Source organism: Amblyomma maculatum, chromosome 5 (assembly GCF_055883805.1).
Source record: "Amblyomma maculatum isolate TAMU_Amacu chromosome 5, ASM5588380v1, whole genome shotgun sequence".
Taxonomy (NCBI): Eukaryota; Metazoa; Arthropoda; class Arachnida; order Ixodida; family Ixodidae; genus Amblyomma; species Amblyomma maculatum.
Window position 1 is genome coordinate 116,217,652 of NC_139348.1, and position 15,122 is coordinate 116,232,773.

General features: G+C 48.3%; 1 protein-coding gene across 1 annotated transcript; it reads right to left on the reverse strand.

Moving 5' to 3' along the window:
- Nucleotides 1-5,844: 5,844 nt before the first annotated feature.
- LOC146189292 (uncharacterized) lies at nucleotides 5,845-14,010 on the reverse strand. Its single transcript, XM_084605229.1, has 4 exons — nucleotides 13,882-14,010; nucleotides 12,414-12,721; nucleotides 9,259-9,261; nucleotides 5,845-7,619 (listed from the first exon to the last, which is right to left on the reverse strand). Exons 1-4 carry the CDS (start codon nucleotides 14,008-14,010, stop codon nucleotides 5,897-5,899), a joined length of 2,163 nt encoding a protein of 720 aa, XP_084461355.1. The 3' UTR covers nucleotides 5,845-5,896.
- Nucleotides 14,011-15,122: the final 1,112 nt, after the last annotated feature.

The following is a 15,122-nucleotide window of genomic DNA, read 5'->3' on the forward strand; positions in this document are numbered from 1 at the left end:
TTGATTTCCACTATATTGTTAGTAACTTGAATACCCAATCAGCACGCTTCCTATCTCTTAATGTTACCCCTACCATTTTTCGTTCAATAGCCCTCTGCGTTGCCCTCAACTTAAGTAGAACCTTCTTGGTTAGCCTCCACGTTTCAGCTCCATAGGTGAGTACAGGTAAGATGCAACTGCTGTATACTTTCCTCTTGAGCGATACCGGTAAGCTGCTAGTCATAATCTGCGAGTGCTTGCCAAATGAGCTCCATTCCAATCTTATTATTCTTGTTATTTCCTTTTCATAGTCCCGATCTGCGGTTACTACCTGTCCTAAGTAGACATATTTGCTTACTACTTCCAGTGTTTCGCTACCTAACGTAAACTGCTGTTCCTTCCGGAGGCTGTTCAACATTACCTTAGTCTTCTGCATATTGATTTTCAAGCCTGCCTTTCTACTTTTCCTGTCTAGGTCATCAATCATTATTTGCAGTTCGTCCCCCGAGTTACTTAGCAAGGCAATGCCATCAGCAAATCGCAGATTACTGAGGTATTCTCCGTCTACCCTAATCCCTAACTGCTCCCATTCGAAGTCTATGAATACTTCCTCCAAGCAAGATGTTTATAGTACTGGGGAGATCGTGTCTCCTTGCCTAACACATTTCTTTATGGGAATTTTGTTACTTTCTTCATGCAGAACTATGGTTGCGGTGCAGCCACTATATTGTCGGGGGTATGCGAGAGTGAAGCTGCAGGAGTCATTGCCTCGAGCTCTTGGCGGACGATGCGGGTCAAAGTAGTGTCATTAGTTGGCGGTCGAGGAGGCGGAAGATCGACACAGGAAGAGCTGGCAGCCGTGTTCGGTAGCCGGTCGAAACGATGAGATATGCGCCTCTGTTTAGCTTGTTCGAAACGTCGGCACACTTGTAGTACAGAGTCCACGGTGGAACAATCCCTACATAAAAGGAGGTTGAAAGCATCGTCGGCAATGCCTTTTACTATGTGGTCGACTTTATCCTCCTCAGGCATGGCGTGGTCGACTTTGCGGCACAGGGATAGGACGTCCTGTATATAAGTGATGTAAGACTCAGTAGACGTTTGCGCGCGAGAAGCGAGCGCCTTTTTGGCGGCAAGGTGGCGGCCAATGGGCTTTCCGAAGAGGTCGTGGAGTTTCTGCTTACAGATGTCCCACGATGTGAGGTCCTCTTCATGGGTCTCAAACCACACCCGCGCTGTCCCAGTCAGGTAAAAGATGATAATAGCGAGCATAAGTGTGGGATACCACCTGTTGTGCTTGCTGACTCGTTCGTACAGGGCCAGCCAGTCGTCGACATCAACGTCGTCGGTCCCACAGAAGGTTCCGGGGTCACGGGGATGGGCCATGACGACAGCAGGTGCGGCGGCAGCAGATGTAGCGGCGTCAGTAGTCATAGTGGTGGTAACGATGCGTCGGCCGCTGCGGAGATCCAGCTTGTGATGGGGATCGAAAGATTCACCTCCACCAAGAGATGTTACGGGAGATATTCACAGTACTACAGTTGTCTACACCACTGAGGATGATCCCAGCACAGCACTAGCACAGCACAGCCCTCGTCTGCGTCTTCTTCTTCTGGGAGTCGGTCACACTTCTTTTTCGTCAGCACGGCCAGCGAATACCGCTCAGTAACAATATATATATCTTCCAGCACTTTCAAGTATGGCTCCTGGTTGATGTTATGGATATGACCGATAGTAGAGTACCGTTTCCGAAAACCTACTTGATCCTTTGCTTGATTGCAGTCTAAGGTTGTCCAGATTCTATTAGCGATTACCTTAGTAAATACCTTATACGTAACAGTAAGCTGATTGGTCTGTAATTAGTAGGATCCTTAGCGTCCCCTTTCTTATGAATGAGGATAATGTTTACATTCTTCCATGGTTCCGGTACCGTCGATGACACCAGGCACTGCGTATACAGGGTGACCAGTTTTTCTAGCACGATATCCTCCCCGTCCTTCAACAGATCTGTAGTTATTTGATCCTCTCCAGGTGATTTCCCCTTTTTCATAGTTTCTAATGCTTTCTTGACCTCGTCCTTCGTCACTGGTGGAACTTCTGACTGTTTTTCCCTACCGCCAATCTCATTACGGTCCTGACTACTTTGGCTACTGTAGAGATCTGTATAGAACTCCTCGGCTATTTTGACTATCTTGTCCATATTCGTGATGACGTTGCCCGCCTAGTCCCTTAGCGCATACATCTGGTTTTTGCCTATGGCCAATTTCTTCTTTACTGCTTTAAGGCTTCCCCGTTTTTTGCAGCATGCTCAATTTTCTCCATGTTATACTTCCTTATGTCAGCCACCTTGCGCTTATTGATTAGCTTTGATATCTCGGCCAATTCTGTCTGGTCTTTTGGATTGGAAGCTTTCATACTTTGGCGTTTCTTAATGAAATCTTTCGTCTCCTTAGACAGCTTACCGGTACCGCCTACTTCTAAAGCGCACTAAGTAATGATATCTCTGAAATTATTGTTCATTGCTTCTAGGGTAATGTCGCCACCCTCGATTAGAGCTGAATATCTATTCTGTAGCGAGATCCTGAACTCTTCTGCCCTCCCCCTCACCGCTAATTCGTTGATGGGTTTTTTTCTTACTAGTCTGTTGCGTTCCTTCTTCAGATTAGGAGAACTAGGAGCAGGTTTCCTTGTCAATAAGTATATAGTGGGTAATATAGATGAATTCTATAGTATTAATAAGAGGGTGGCAGGCATCGTAATTAGGCTTAATAAGCTGTATAAACTGAAGGTTGTACAGGCCTATGCATCTACATGTAGTTATGACGACCAGGCAGTTGAAAGCTTCTACGAAGAGGTAGAATCGGCGATGCGAAAAGTAAAGACGCAGTATACTGTACTAATGGGCGACTTCATTGCCAAAGTAGGGAAAGAGCAGGCAGGAGACCAGGCAGTAGGTGACTATGGCATTGGACCTAGGAATAGCAGGGGGGAGGTACTAGTTGAGTTTGCTGAGCGTAATAAGTTAAGAATCATGAATACCTTCTTCAGCAAACGGAAGAACCGAAAATGGACATAGAAAAGTCCTAATGTGGAGACAAAAATTAAATTGACCTCATACCGTGTTCAACCCCCGCCATTATGCCCTTACAGATATTCTAGTCCAAATCAAGGAAAAATGAGCATGTAGTGCGAAGAGATGGTTTGGTTTGTTAGGTTTAACGTCCCAAATTGACTCAGGCTATGAGAGACGGCGTAGTGGAGGGCTACGGAGTAATTTCGATCACCTGGGGTTCTTTAACGTGCACTGACATCGCACAGCACACGGACGCCTATAGTGTTTCGCCTCCGGCAAAAAGCGGCCGTCGAGGCCGGGATTCGATCCCGCATCCTTGGGAACAGTAGTCGAGCGCCCTAACCACTGCGCCACCCCGGCGGGGTGTAGTGCGAAGAGAGGACAACCGATGGTATCTAAGGGTAACGAATTTAATTTTGGGAGAATCGTATAGCAGTGGACTGCAGAGAACTGGGCGGGTGAGGTTAAGAAGTTAGCGGGAATAAGGCAATCGGAGTTAGTACGACAGCGTTATCTGGAGAAAAGCGACATGGGACGTTTTTCTAGAATGCAGTTAAGATGATGATGATGATAATGATGATGAGTACACTCACCGCAAGAACACAAACTGTGTCTCGCATTACAGAATGACAGGCGCGCTTTTTTTCTTTTGGAGACTCTATAGAATCAGTCATAACGTTGAGTTACTATTGTTAGCATTAGCGTTAGCCTTGAAGCCTTACCGGGCAACTTCCACAGCTTGGTCCCTGTTACCCGACACGCGCTAGTCGGAGGCAAATATAGGCTCTACGATCGCTGCCAGGGCTTCGGCAAAGACAAGCGCGAAAGGCCCGTTATGTTGTTCCGCGCTGAACACTGGTTCTCTTTATGCTGCCGACGGCGCCGCCGCGTCGTCGCTGCTTTTTGTTGATCTTGACCGGCTTCCAAACGGCGGGAGGAAATGGAACGAATAATACGTGTGTCGAAGAGCCGTATGGCTTTCTCCGTGTTCGACCTTTTCCTGGTGTTTTGGACCGGGAATTTGAGCCCTTTCTCCCGCCTTCCTCCACTCCCACAGCAGTTATATAGATGTCGTCCTCCTTTCTCCCGCTTTTAACTCGAGAAGCTGTCATACCCAAGCCACGCCTCAACAACAAAAGCCATGCCTTAGCAACATTAAGGTTTAAAGAACAAATATGCATAATTTTTACCTTGTCAGGGCTCTATTCGCTTGAATATACAAGCAAAAAATTGAGACCAGAATTCAAGGCTTTGATAGCATAAGCTATTAGATCCTATCCCGTTCATTAGACGCCGTTGCAGGCGTTGACATCCGCATTACATGCTCCTTTGGTCAAAGTGCTGTGACGTCACGCGTGAGAACTACATAGTGCCATAACAATACAACAAGCGAGGGAGATAACATTGGCGTTGGTGGCATGCAACCGTACTTTGATTTTTAACGGGAATGCATTCAAAGTTTCGCTTAGCCAAGAACTCGGCGACGGTGGTGGCATTTCGAGAAAATTTGGATTTGTCGAAAGGGTCGTACCATCATAAGGAATCGAAACTGATTTAAAATGCCACACAAATTGGGAATATAAAGTCGCAACATGACTCAAGCGTGAACATTGAAGAGTGAATTAGTTGTACTTTTCTGAAAAGAAAGTCGTGGTGAAATCGCAATCGAAGCTGGGACCAAGTTCCAGTTCTGTCCCTAAGATCATCGGAAAACTCTGCAGGTGCAAGTCGCCTACCCTTCGACTCTTTTGGGCACAAATGTACAAATAAACTTCACGCGAGAATGATGGTGCCAAAATGTTCGAACGTCTGCAGATAAATCCAAAAAGGTGGTGTGGAACAGTTTTCTTTTGAATTGAGCTTGAGTGCGAAGCCACTGTCAAACTTACGCAGGCTAGGGCTGACAGTTCACTCGGGAGCAAATTTAGTAGGAACAAGTTACTAAACAGAGAGCCGAAAGAGCCTCTCTTTCGCGCTGGTCCCCAATGAATGTTAACCAAGTTGCACAGTACAGCATGGTGTGAAATTGTTACCAAAACTGCACCTGAAAAAGCTAAAGCACGGGCCTATATTCACGCACATGAGTATTTTGCTCTAAAGGGATAACTGCTGCCTGAAGCTTCGTTCTGAAATGGTGACTGTGATCTCCTGCCGTTGTTCTATGTTGCAAGCATAGTTTCAGTTCAGAACGATATCATAACATCACGAAGCACCGGACAGTACAAATTGGTATCATATATCGCTCTGCACACAATTGTGGTTGTATGGCATAAAACAACCCTCAATGGCAAATATTCAATAAAATTTTCTTGCTTTCTGGAGTTAAAGGAGGGTTATTATTTTCGACATTTTTAGTTCTTTCACGTCACTTAAGCGCTCATGTGAAATCAATTGCAGAATACTGAATGATTCTTTCATTGTATAATTTTCTGCCCCCCCCCCCCCCCCAATTAAGAGGCATGTTCGCAGAGCTATTTATGGTTGATTAAATTTAAGTCTTGATGTGCGACGCGCGTTCTGATTGCGTAAAAAAGGTCGGTAGGGCTGCTGATCTGAGTAAATACAATTAAAAATAATGAGCCCCCGAAGGTCGTACTGGTACTTTGTCTAAAAGTTTCGGTGATGTGTACAGGTATATGATGCAAAAGGAATTGACCAGATAATGTTGGTATAGTACTAAACCACAAATTATGCGCTTTATTTTTGACTTGCATGCGTAAAGCAAACGTTTCCACGTTACGGTTCTTGAAAAAAAAAATAAAACTGCTACCGAACTGCTCATGTTAGTCGGATTTATTTGGCGTGGTTCCTGAAGTTCTCGTTGGTAAAAAAACAGTTTCCGCTTCAAAAAAGGAGACATCGACGACCACCCGCCTTGGATGATGCATCGAAGCAGCCAAAGGCTTCCCCAAATTCACTCGAGTTCATCGCTACGTTGCACAGTACCGGCCCGCGCGGATGGCCGCAAAAATTGCTGCAGAAGTTGACGTAAAACGTTTGCAGTCCCGTCAACTGCTCGAGGCCCTCCAACTTGTCCAGTCGGTCTCGGGTGATTTCCCTAAGGGCCATCAGAGCGACGTCCAGGGCGTACAGACGGGCCACATTTTCCTTCTCTCGGCTTGTCGTGGCTAAATCCAGGCGACATTTTTTGACCTGCATCCACGAGTCTGTCACGCCCGCGGACCCATCGATCAAGCGGCCCCGTTCGTCAAGTGCTCTTACCACCCCTCTGGCAAGCAGAAAGCCCAGACCGCTGTAGGCAAGGACGCCGGTATCATGGCGGTAGTATAAAGGTGGGAACAAAGCTGACAGACCGACTTCGAGGATGCCACCTGAGTACCAGTATCGCACCTCCTCGCCGTGCCACCGGATCTTGGCTGTTATCAGTCGATTGTAGTGGCTGTTCTTCATCAGCTTCCTGACCGCCTTTCGTGACTCGAACCAGGACTTGTAGAAACTTGTGGCCAGAGGAAAGCCCGCGTAAAGCTCATCCAGCAGCTCCGAGTGGAACAACGGTTCTGGAGGCCACACACGACGTGTGGTCCTTTGTAGCAGCTTTTCTACGGCCCAGAGCTTTGTCAATTGCACTAAGCTACTGGAAGACCGCACGTCCCTTGCGATCACATGCGTGGTTGTGTTCAACACAGTGAAGACACGCTGCCTCTCGGCGTTCCCGAAGTACGTTAGGAACTGAGGAGCCACCAGAGCTAGGCCAAAGAACTCCTGGACGGCCAAGAAGCAGGAGGTCTGGTTATCAAACACGTCGCATGTTTTGGCTGAGTGGAAGCGATCGAAGTCGGGATTGATGATCCAAAGATAAGTGTAGGCGAAAATCCAACCAATGACGTTCAAGAGCCTTTCCCTGGGCAGCGTTTTCAAAATGTGGGCGATGCCGAAAAAGTGCCGCGCGCTGTCAGCTTGGATTTTGGTTGCGGGAGAGAGGCCTACGTCGGAGCCGACGTGGCGCGTCAGGAGAGTTAGCCAGGTCTCATTAGTTTTGGATGAGGCAAGGGTCGCGCTCTCATTCAGGGACGCAACGAAGGAGTCACCTCTATCTTCAAGCAGGGCTGAGGACGTGAGGTTTGCCCTAACAGTTGTCTCATCACGACGCAGCTCGTCACATTCTGCGTCCGAAAGCTGCGTGCCCTGGTGCAAGTACGCGGCAACATTGCGCAAGAGTTCGTTGTATTCGCTGACATTCAGGCAACCGGAGAGCTGTTCCATGCGGAGGAAGGCCACGGATCCCATCTCGTCGAATGTGACAACCAAAGGATTGTCGACGTTGGTGTAGACAACTCTGACATCAAACAACAGCGGTACCCTCCAATTGACCGCCAAGTCTATGAGTATGTCTAGCGGTTCGGCTTCTTTAGGAGGACTTTGGGGCCAGGGTATCTTGCGAGCTTTCATAAAGTCCACAAATGGTTCGACGCTATCACCCGCCCGTCGCGAGAGGCAGGCGCTGAAGGCGGTGAACGCCTTGTAGGCGGCGCTAGAGTTGTGGTCTCCTGGTACTAGGCCACGTTGAATCATGCCTTGCACCCTGTCCAAGTAAGGTGCCAGTTGACTGTGAAGAACAAAATCATGGGATGGTCGGTTAATACTTCATAACAGGCCCTTTAACAAATACATTTCGAAAATGGTTAGGTGGTGAACGCATACCTTGCGAGCACAGTACTGCAGTTCTGGAAGTGGTTCGGGTAAAAATATGGAGGACACTGAAGCTCCGCCTTTAATGGTATGACGTTACAGCGTAGGCCCACATGAGAAGACGCGATTTAATTAAGCCGTATGAAGCGCTGTCGCATTAATATGGGCGCCTAACTTCTATACTCTTCTAGCCTACAGCACTGATCAAACATCTTGAAAATGCCGAGTCACTGCTAGTTGCTGTTATAGCTACTCGGTTGCCCAAACCGCATGTCTTGATCCGGGTATCCCAGCTATAAAGTTAAAAATATAAAACATTTGAGCTAGGCGGATTACAAAAAAATTCACACGACTAGCGAATTGTGCGCCACGATTGTACTGCTCTCAACCTAGGCTTGAGTGAACGAAATAAGCTGTGGCTGTGGACGGACTTCACGTTGCAGCGGCAGGCCGATGTGTTCCCGACAGTTTCTTCGCTCGCTTTAGCCACTCGATGCATATGTCGGTGCATGTGTCGGTGTAAGTTGCAGCGAGCGTTGTGAGCTCGCTGCAACCATCGCTAACATATAGCCTCTCGCTGGAACTGGACCGCACTGCCACCACCGTAGTTGATTTCGTTCATTCAAGCCATTGTTGAAAGCAGCACAGCCGTGGTGCGCGAATGCGCTAGTCGTGTGATTTTTTTTGTATTTCGCGGGCTTGCTTGGGAGCTTGGGAAAAAATACATATGAGGCTTTCTTTATCGCAAATCAATGGAATGGGAGTTTCTTAAAGTACCCTCCAACTTTGCAAATTGCATTCATCGTCTAAAGTGAACATTTAGAACATTTACTATTCGGTTAACTGCAGTCCAAAAATTGCCTGTGGTGTGCAGAAGGGCTGGCGGCTGCATGCAAGCAATTTTCATGGCTTTTGATTGTTTATTTTTTAACCCTTGGCTAAAGTTAGGTGGGACACCCTATATAAATAATTGAGATCCTTTTCCGTGTGCACACTGTCACCACGAGCGACACGATGACACTGAGCGCTGTGAAAGATATCGTAGAGCATGACCAAAACACTCTCTCCCTGAAAGCTTTGTTCTGAGTTTTGGATATTGTGCCACCCTGTAGGCGAACGTATACATGGGTTCACTTCGTGCCCGCACGGGCGTCGATAATAACAGGCATTGATGAGTTGCTACTTCGCGGTCTCGATTACTCGTGAAGGCTTAAACACAACGCGCAGATTATATAGTACAGATGCCAGCACAAGTTCATGAAATGGAAAACTGAACAATTACAAGCTGAACCACCCCCTGACACCCAGAGCCGAGCCGAGCCGAGCCGAGCCGTGATTGAAAGGTTAAAAACGCTTATGTCAACCGTTTTTCTAAGTTTTTTTATACGTCCTTGATACAGCGAAGCTGACGAAAATGTGGCTCATTAGCGGTCTAGTCAAGCTAGCACAGGACGAAGAATGTCGTTGAGGCTTCCTGAAATGAGCTGTGTATTGCACGTCTTAACGTAACGCTGCACATGCAGCAGCGTGCGCGTTTTTACGACGCGTTTGTGGACTGACTGTTGGCACTACGCTAGGTCACGATAATGGCGCCCTTTAGACGCACCGACTAGTATATGCTTTCAGGTAAAATTATCGGATGTTTCACTCTGGTTTGTTTACAAGGCTTAATGTCCAAAGCGACTCAGGCTATGCGAGAAGGCGTAGGGGCGGACTTTGGAAATTTCGACCACCCTGATAACGCACACTACATCGCACAGCACACGGGAGCCTAGATTTTCGCATCAAAAAGCGGCCGCCGATCCCTAGGTATTGTAGGTATTGTAGCCTTAACCATTGTCGCATCGCGGAGGGGGGGGGGTATCTCTGCTTAATCTTGTTTCGCATTGCTTTACATAGCGGTTTGGGACGGGGGAGACTGAAAAAGAGTTCAGCAAAGCGTTAAATTAGTTTAGTGTGTTTCTGGGAAAAGGGAAGACACAGTATCCCACTTGGGGACATTTACACTTGTAACTGATGGTACACAACTGGAGATAAATTCCTATTGCGAACTAGTCTCCAGCATGACTAGCAGATGACTGCTAAATCGGAAACGAAACGGTGTGATACGAGCCTGAACGTTGCAACAAGAACGGTTGTGTCACAATTCTGCTAAAAAATCTCATGGGTATTTTTTCAGACACGTTTGGAACACTGCAACGTTTGTCTCCAGGTACAGCGATGGCGACAATGAGTGAGACTGTTGGCACGATGCCAAGTCATGACAACATTAAGTCCACGTGCCATCAAGCAACCTAAAGCAAATGCTTATGAGAGCGAAGGACTTGGTCGAGCCTAATCGACATCCCGGAGTTGCTTACAAGATTCCGAATAACAATTGTGGATATGCATATATCGGTGAATGACGTCGCCAATGGACGCACGAAAGAAAACGCCTTGACAGAACATTGCGAAACTGCGGAGCATAGAATCGATTGGGACAACGCCTCAGTCATCGCAACGGAGAAGAATCTGTCGTCATGACTACCTCTCGAGTTACTGCACATCAAACGAAGTTTTAAACCGGACGCAGGATAATTTTTCCGAGACTTACGCACGCTCATTACGCCACCTAAGCTGTACATAAGCTATTTCCCTCGTTCATTCGCTTTCATTGTGAACAAGGAACCGGTACAGACTCCGAAACATTAATGTTTTTCATTGTTCTCTTTATTCTTTTGGCGAGTGTTGTTTTTTTAGTACGGACATTTAGGCTCCCCCTTGAAAAGGTACTACGGGATAGTGTTAATAGAGAGTTTTAGCTTACCGTGATCCGTGATCCGCTACCGTGATCCGCTACCGCGCGTTCCACTGCGCATGTCCAGACCCCCCTTGACGCCAATAGATGGCGCCACATGCTGAATGTCGGTACACAGACCTGCCGCGTCGGGACCAATCAGCTTGAGCGTCCGGCCAACGCGGTAGAGAGTCACGGTGGCGGATCGCGGATCACGGTAAGCTAAATCTCTCTAATGGCTCCTATAAATGACCCTTGTTATGGACCCTCGTTTGCGTATATTCAACTCTCACCGACATGGTATTTGCTACTCGTTTAATGACTGTTATCAAATTAGGCCTCTCTAATCTCCCACACGGTGATTAGCACACAGTCGTAAGCCCTCTCATAATGTTAAAATACGCACAACATAGACATAAAAATGGTAGCGGCGTTACTATGGCCAGAGAGCATTGAAGGACTCTGCTATGGCTGAACCGAGTTCGAAAAACAACAGCTCTGTTTCGCATGTCTTTGCGTAGTTTAGTGTCTGCTTTTGGGCTATACTCGTCGACAACTTTCCACCGAAATATGACTTGACGTTGTGGTTTAGAGTTCAATTTTTGATCCCAATTAACTAGTAAACGTTATTAACAAATAACTTGAATTAGTGTAGAGCATTCGTACCAGACAGATTTACAACGATATATGACTTGATGCTTCAGCATAGAATTTAATTTTAGTCAGAGTTACCCAATAATGGTGATTGGTTGTTTTTTTAAGGGGTTTAACGTCCTGAAGCGACTCAGGATATGAGACACGCTCTAGTGGGGGCTACGGAAATTTAGACCACCTGGGGTTATTTAACGTGTACTGACATCGCACAGCACACGGCCACCTTACCTTTCGCCTCCATCGGAAAGCGGCTGCCGCGGCCGGGATTCGATCCCGCATCCTTGGGCACAGTAGTCGAGCGCCCTCAGTCATACTCCTCATATGCTGTTATACTCGACATCAGCTACGCAACGATATAACACTTATTTTGGTACTGCTTGACTCGAGGCTTTGACATTAGGGCTGAGCTTAAGGTCAAACGGTCTCAATCCGCCGGTGGTCTACCTTTGCAATGATTAGAGCTATCGCTCTCAATCTCCCGCTTTTGAAAGGCCGGACGAATAGACTGCATGACAGTCAACGAATAACGTTTATGACTTAGGATCTCAGTGCCCCAGATTCGATTCGGTTCTCACTCTAAGTTTTCTTTTCAGCGCAGTTCATTTACTTTTAGAATTCAGCGTTGCAGGTGTGAGGTCGGACAAGTTCAACAATTCCGGAATTTCTCCACACACCGCGGCACTGGCAGCCTCGGGTTATCCGCTGAATGGATAACGCTGTATAGGGCTATCAAACGCTTTTGACTCCTGTGCTTCGAAAACGTTTTTAATCTTCTGTACCACGGCCAGACGAGAACGCCGGCAGCGGTGCGCACATCTGAAGCGCATGCCGCCGTCTCGGCTCAAACCTGGCCATACCTGTATCTTCGCTTCCTTCTCTTCTTCCCAACTCGGGATCGCTATCTTCACGTAACTGCAGAGGTGGCAAAACAGCTTGGGAGCCAAATAATGTTTTTCCTTTCTTCAGAACTCCACTTTCTTCTATGGTATATGTTCGAGAAGCTGCTTGAAGTGCTGCAGAAGTTATGGTCGACTAGGACAAACCATAATGACACGCACTGCATGAGTGTGCTGCTAAGTTCCAGTCACCGATGGAGGCAGAGCAAAAGAACTGCTTTTCCTTTTCGCATGACCAGTTTTCAACCTGGAACGATTCGATTTTATGGGTTCACAGCGGCTCAGGACTCATTAAATAGCCCAAGGCGGCCGTGTCCTTCAAATGAACGAGCGCTTGTCCAAGGTGTGGCTGTGATACAAACGGGACGTTGCAACTGTCGCCCACCTTTTCCTTGTATCGCTGCTGGTTTCGGCTGCGCAGGTGTATGCGTACAGGTCTGCACACGGTTCTCGGTTGGTGTCGATGCGTCGGGAGAGGAGGGCAGCCTGCTCGCGGCAATCGTCGGTGTCGCAGCCCATCATGGCGGTCAGGCGCTGCGCCTCAAGCCGCACCTGCTGACGCATGAGCAGCACCGCCGCAGCCAGGCCCCCACAGGCGACCAGGAGGCACACCGCACAGGGCAGCAGGTTGGTCTGCCGCTGCCGCAGCGCCGAGAACACCGAGAACGGGCCCACGCTGGTGCCGGGAAAACGCTGCTCGCCCGCGCAAACGAGGGAACACCGATGATCGTAATGAGCCAGGTACAAAGAAGCGGGGTAGAAGCAGTGGATAGCTGTCTTCACAACGTAATTCTAACGTGGTGGCGACAAACTATAGCTACAACAGTCAGCTGTGAGTACATGCGCGGGCATCAATTACCGGTTCTATATTTGGAACCCCGCCGGAATGGCGCGGAAATTAAGAAGAAATGGACATGGGCAGGACATGTAGTGCGAAAAGAGGATAACCAATGGTCGCTTAGGGTAAAAACTAGATTCCAAGGGAAGGAAAGCGTAGCAGGGGGCGGCAGAACGTTAGGTGGGCTGATGAGGTTAAGAAGTTCGCAGGGGTCAAGTGGATGCCGCTAGCACAGGACCGGGTTAATTGGAGAAATATGGGAGAGGCCTTCTCCCTGCAGTGGGTATAGTCAGGCTGATGACGACGACGACGACGGGGTGGCGCAGTGGATATGGCGCTCGACTACTGTTCCCAAGGACGCGGGATCGAATCCCGGCCTCGGTGGCCGCTTTTTGATGGAGGCGAAAAGCAAGGCCCCTGTGTGCTGTGCCATGTCAGTGCACGTTAAAGAACCCCAGGTGGTCGAAATTTCAGCAGTCCTCCGCTACGGCGTCTCTCATAGGCTGAGTTGCTTTGGGACGTTAAACCTCACAAACCCAACCCAACCCACGTTTGGAATGAGATGCAATCTGCAAGACGCCTGTTCACTGCGCGATGCCAATGCATGGTACAAACCAATTCCAGAAGCACCAGTCAAGGACGCGGAGGAGTAATGGCTTCCAAAAGAATGGTAAAGGAGGCGTTGCGGTTTTACTCTCAACAGAGAACATAAGTTGAAGGGTGAGCGGAGTAGAACATAATTTAGTGGCGCTTGTTGACCTGTACTCTAGGTTATTACTAACGAAGCAGCTGGAACGGCCGCGCTACGCAAACCACGATTTTCATTGCAAAGTAAGCTAGCGGTTAAAATCTTCGAAGATGCGATTGCCCTTAAATCGTGTAGAAATCTCTATATATGCTCAAAGGCGAGAGCTCAGATATGTCAGGGGGAGTTTCTCGAGCCACGCGCTACGATGACCGCCGCTGCAAAGAGCCGAGCGCAAAAGCCAGCTGGGTAGCTTGCATGTCTACTTACGCGGCGTCCTTTGATAGTGAAGACGTGGGGCAAGTTGTCGTCAGGAGAAGAAGAGCCCAGGCGGGTACGGCTCGTTGACGTTTCCTCGTCGTCCCTCAGGGTAACGGTGGGCCTGCGAAAGCCAAGCATGATCGGTCGCTTCGACTTGCTCCGAGCCGGTGCACGGGCAATGCGCACGCCAGCAAGATCACGTGCACATGAGACCGTCAACGGTTTCTTCTCAACACGAGCCAGCCAACGGGTACCAGAGGGCGCAAGTAGACAGTCGGCTGTAATCATTGTAGCGCATATGCTCCGTATATGGGCAGGACATGTAATGCGAAGAGATGATAACTGATGGTCGCTTAGGGTAACAAACTGGATTCCAAGGGAAGGAAAGCGTAGCAGGTGATGGCAGAAAGTTGGGTTGGCGGATGAGGTTAAGCAGGCAGGGGTCAAGTGGATGCAGCTAGCACAGGACCGGGTTATTGGAAAAATATGGGAGAGGCCTTCACCCTGCAGTGGGTACAGTCAGGCTGATGATGATGACATGCTCCCTTAGGAAGCTGGTTGCGCGAAGGTCCACACAATTCATCTTTCTGTCCCAAGAAATTTGCAGGAGAGCTCAGCTGAAAGAGCGCTTCTTGAGCGGCTGGAGCCACTAACACCGCAGCGCTGGTGTTCTGTAGTTCGCTTGCTCCTTGGAAGCGCGTAGGCGGTGGTAGATCAGAGAAAACGCGTTGTCCTTTGATTACTTAAATCCACAGCCATTGGAGAATCTGAGCGTGCCAGCCCACTGAGACACACACACATAGAGAGAGAGAGAGAGAGAGAGAGAGAGAGAGAGAGAGAGAGAGAGAGAGAGAAATAACAATTATTTGTACCCGTCAGAAGGTTGGCGAGGATCCCAGGCGCAGCTCTGTCCTAGCCACGTCCTCCCCCTCAGCCGTCGACCTGGATAAACTCGAGCGTCACGCGCATAGGTAGACGCGGGAGTTTAGATGATTTTCTTAATATGATGCAGCACCTTCACTGAATGGGTTCTTTTGAGCGCCTGATTAACAGTTCACATTTCTTTTGCTAGCAGTTGCCTACTCATTCCCGGAAGTTCTAGGTGAGAGAGTTATTTAAAAGCGAAATTCTTTATGAATGATTTCTTTTCCACTACTTGAACATTGCCCCCTAAAAATCAAAATATGCACGGATGGTCGTTTCGCTGTACTTGTAATATGTGCACAAATTATTTGCAAAAATGAGGCTCG

Excerpts from the sequence above, each read along its gene's own strand:
- LOC146189292 (XM_084605229.1), bottom strand. The coding sequence starts at position 14,010 with ATGCTTGGCTTTCGCAGGCCCACCGTTACCCTGAGGGACGACGAGGAA. Across the intron at positions 12,722-13,881 it reads TCACTATCAAAGGACGCCGC|CGTTTTCCCGGCACCAGCGT; the intron begins GTAAGTAGACAT and ends GCGGGCGAGCAG.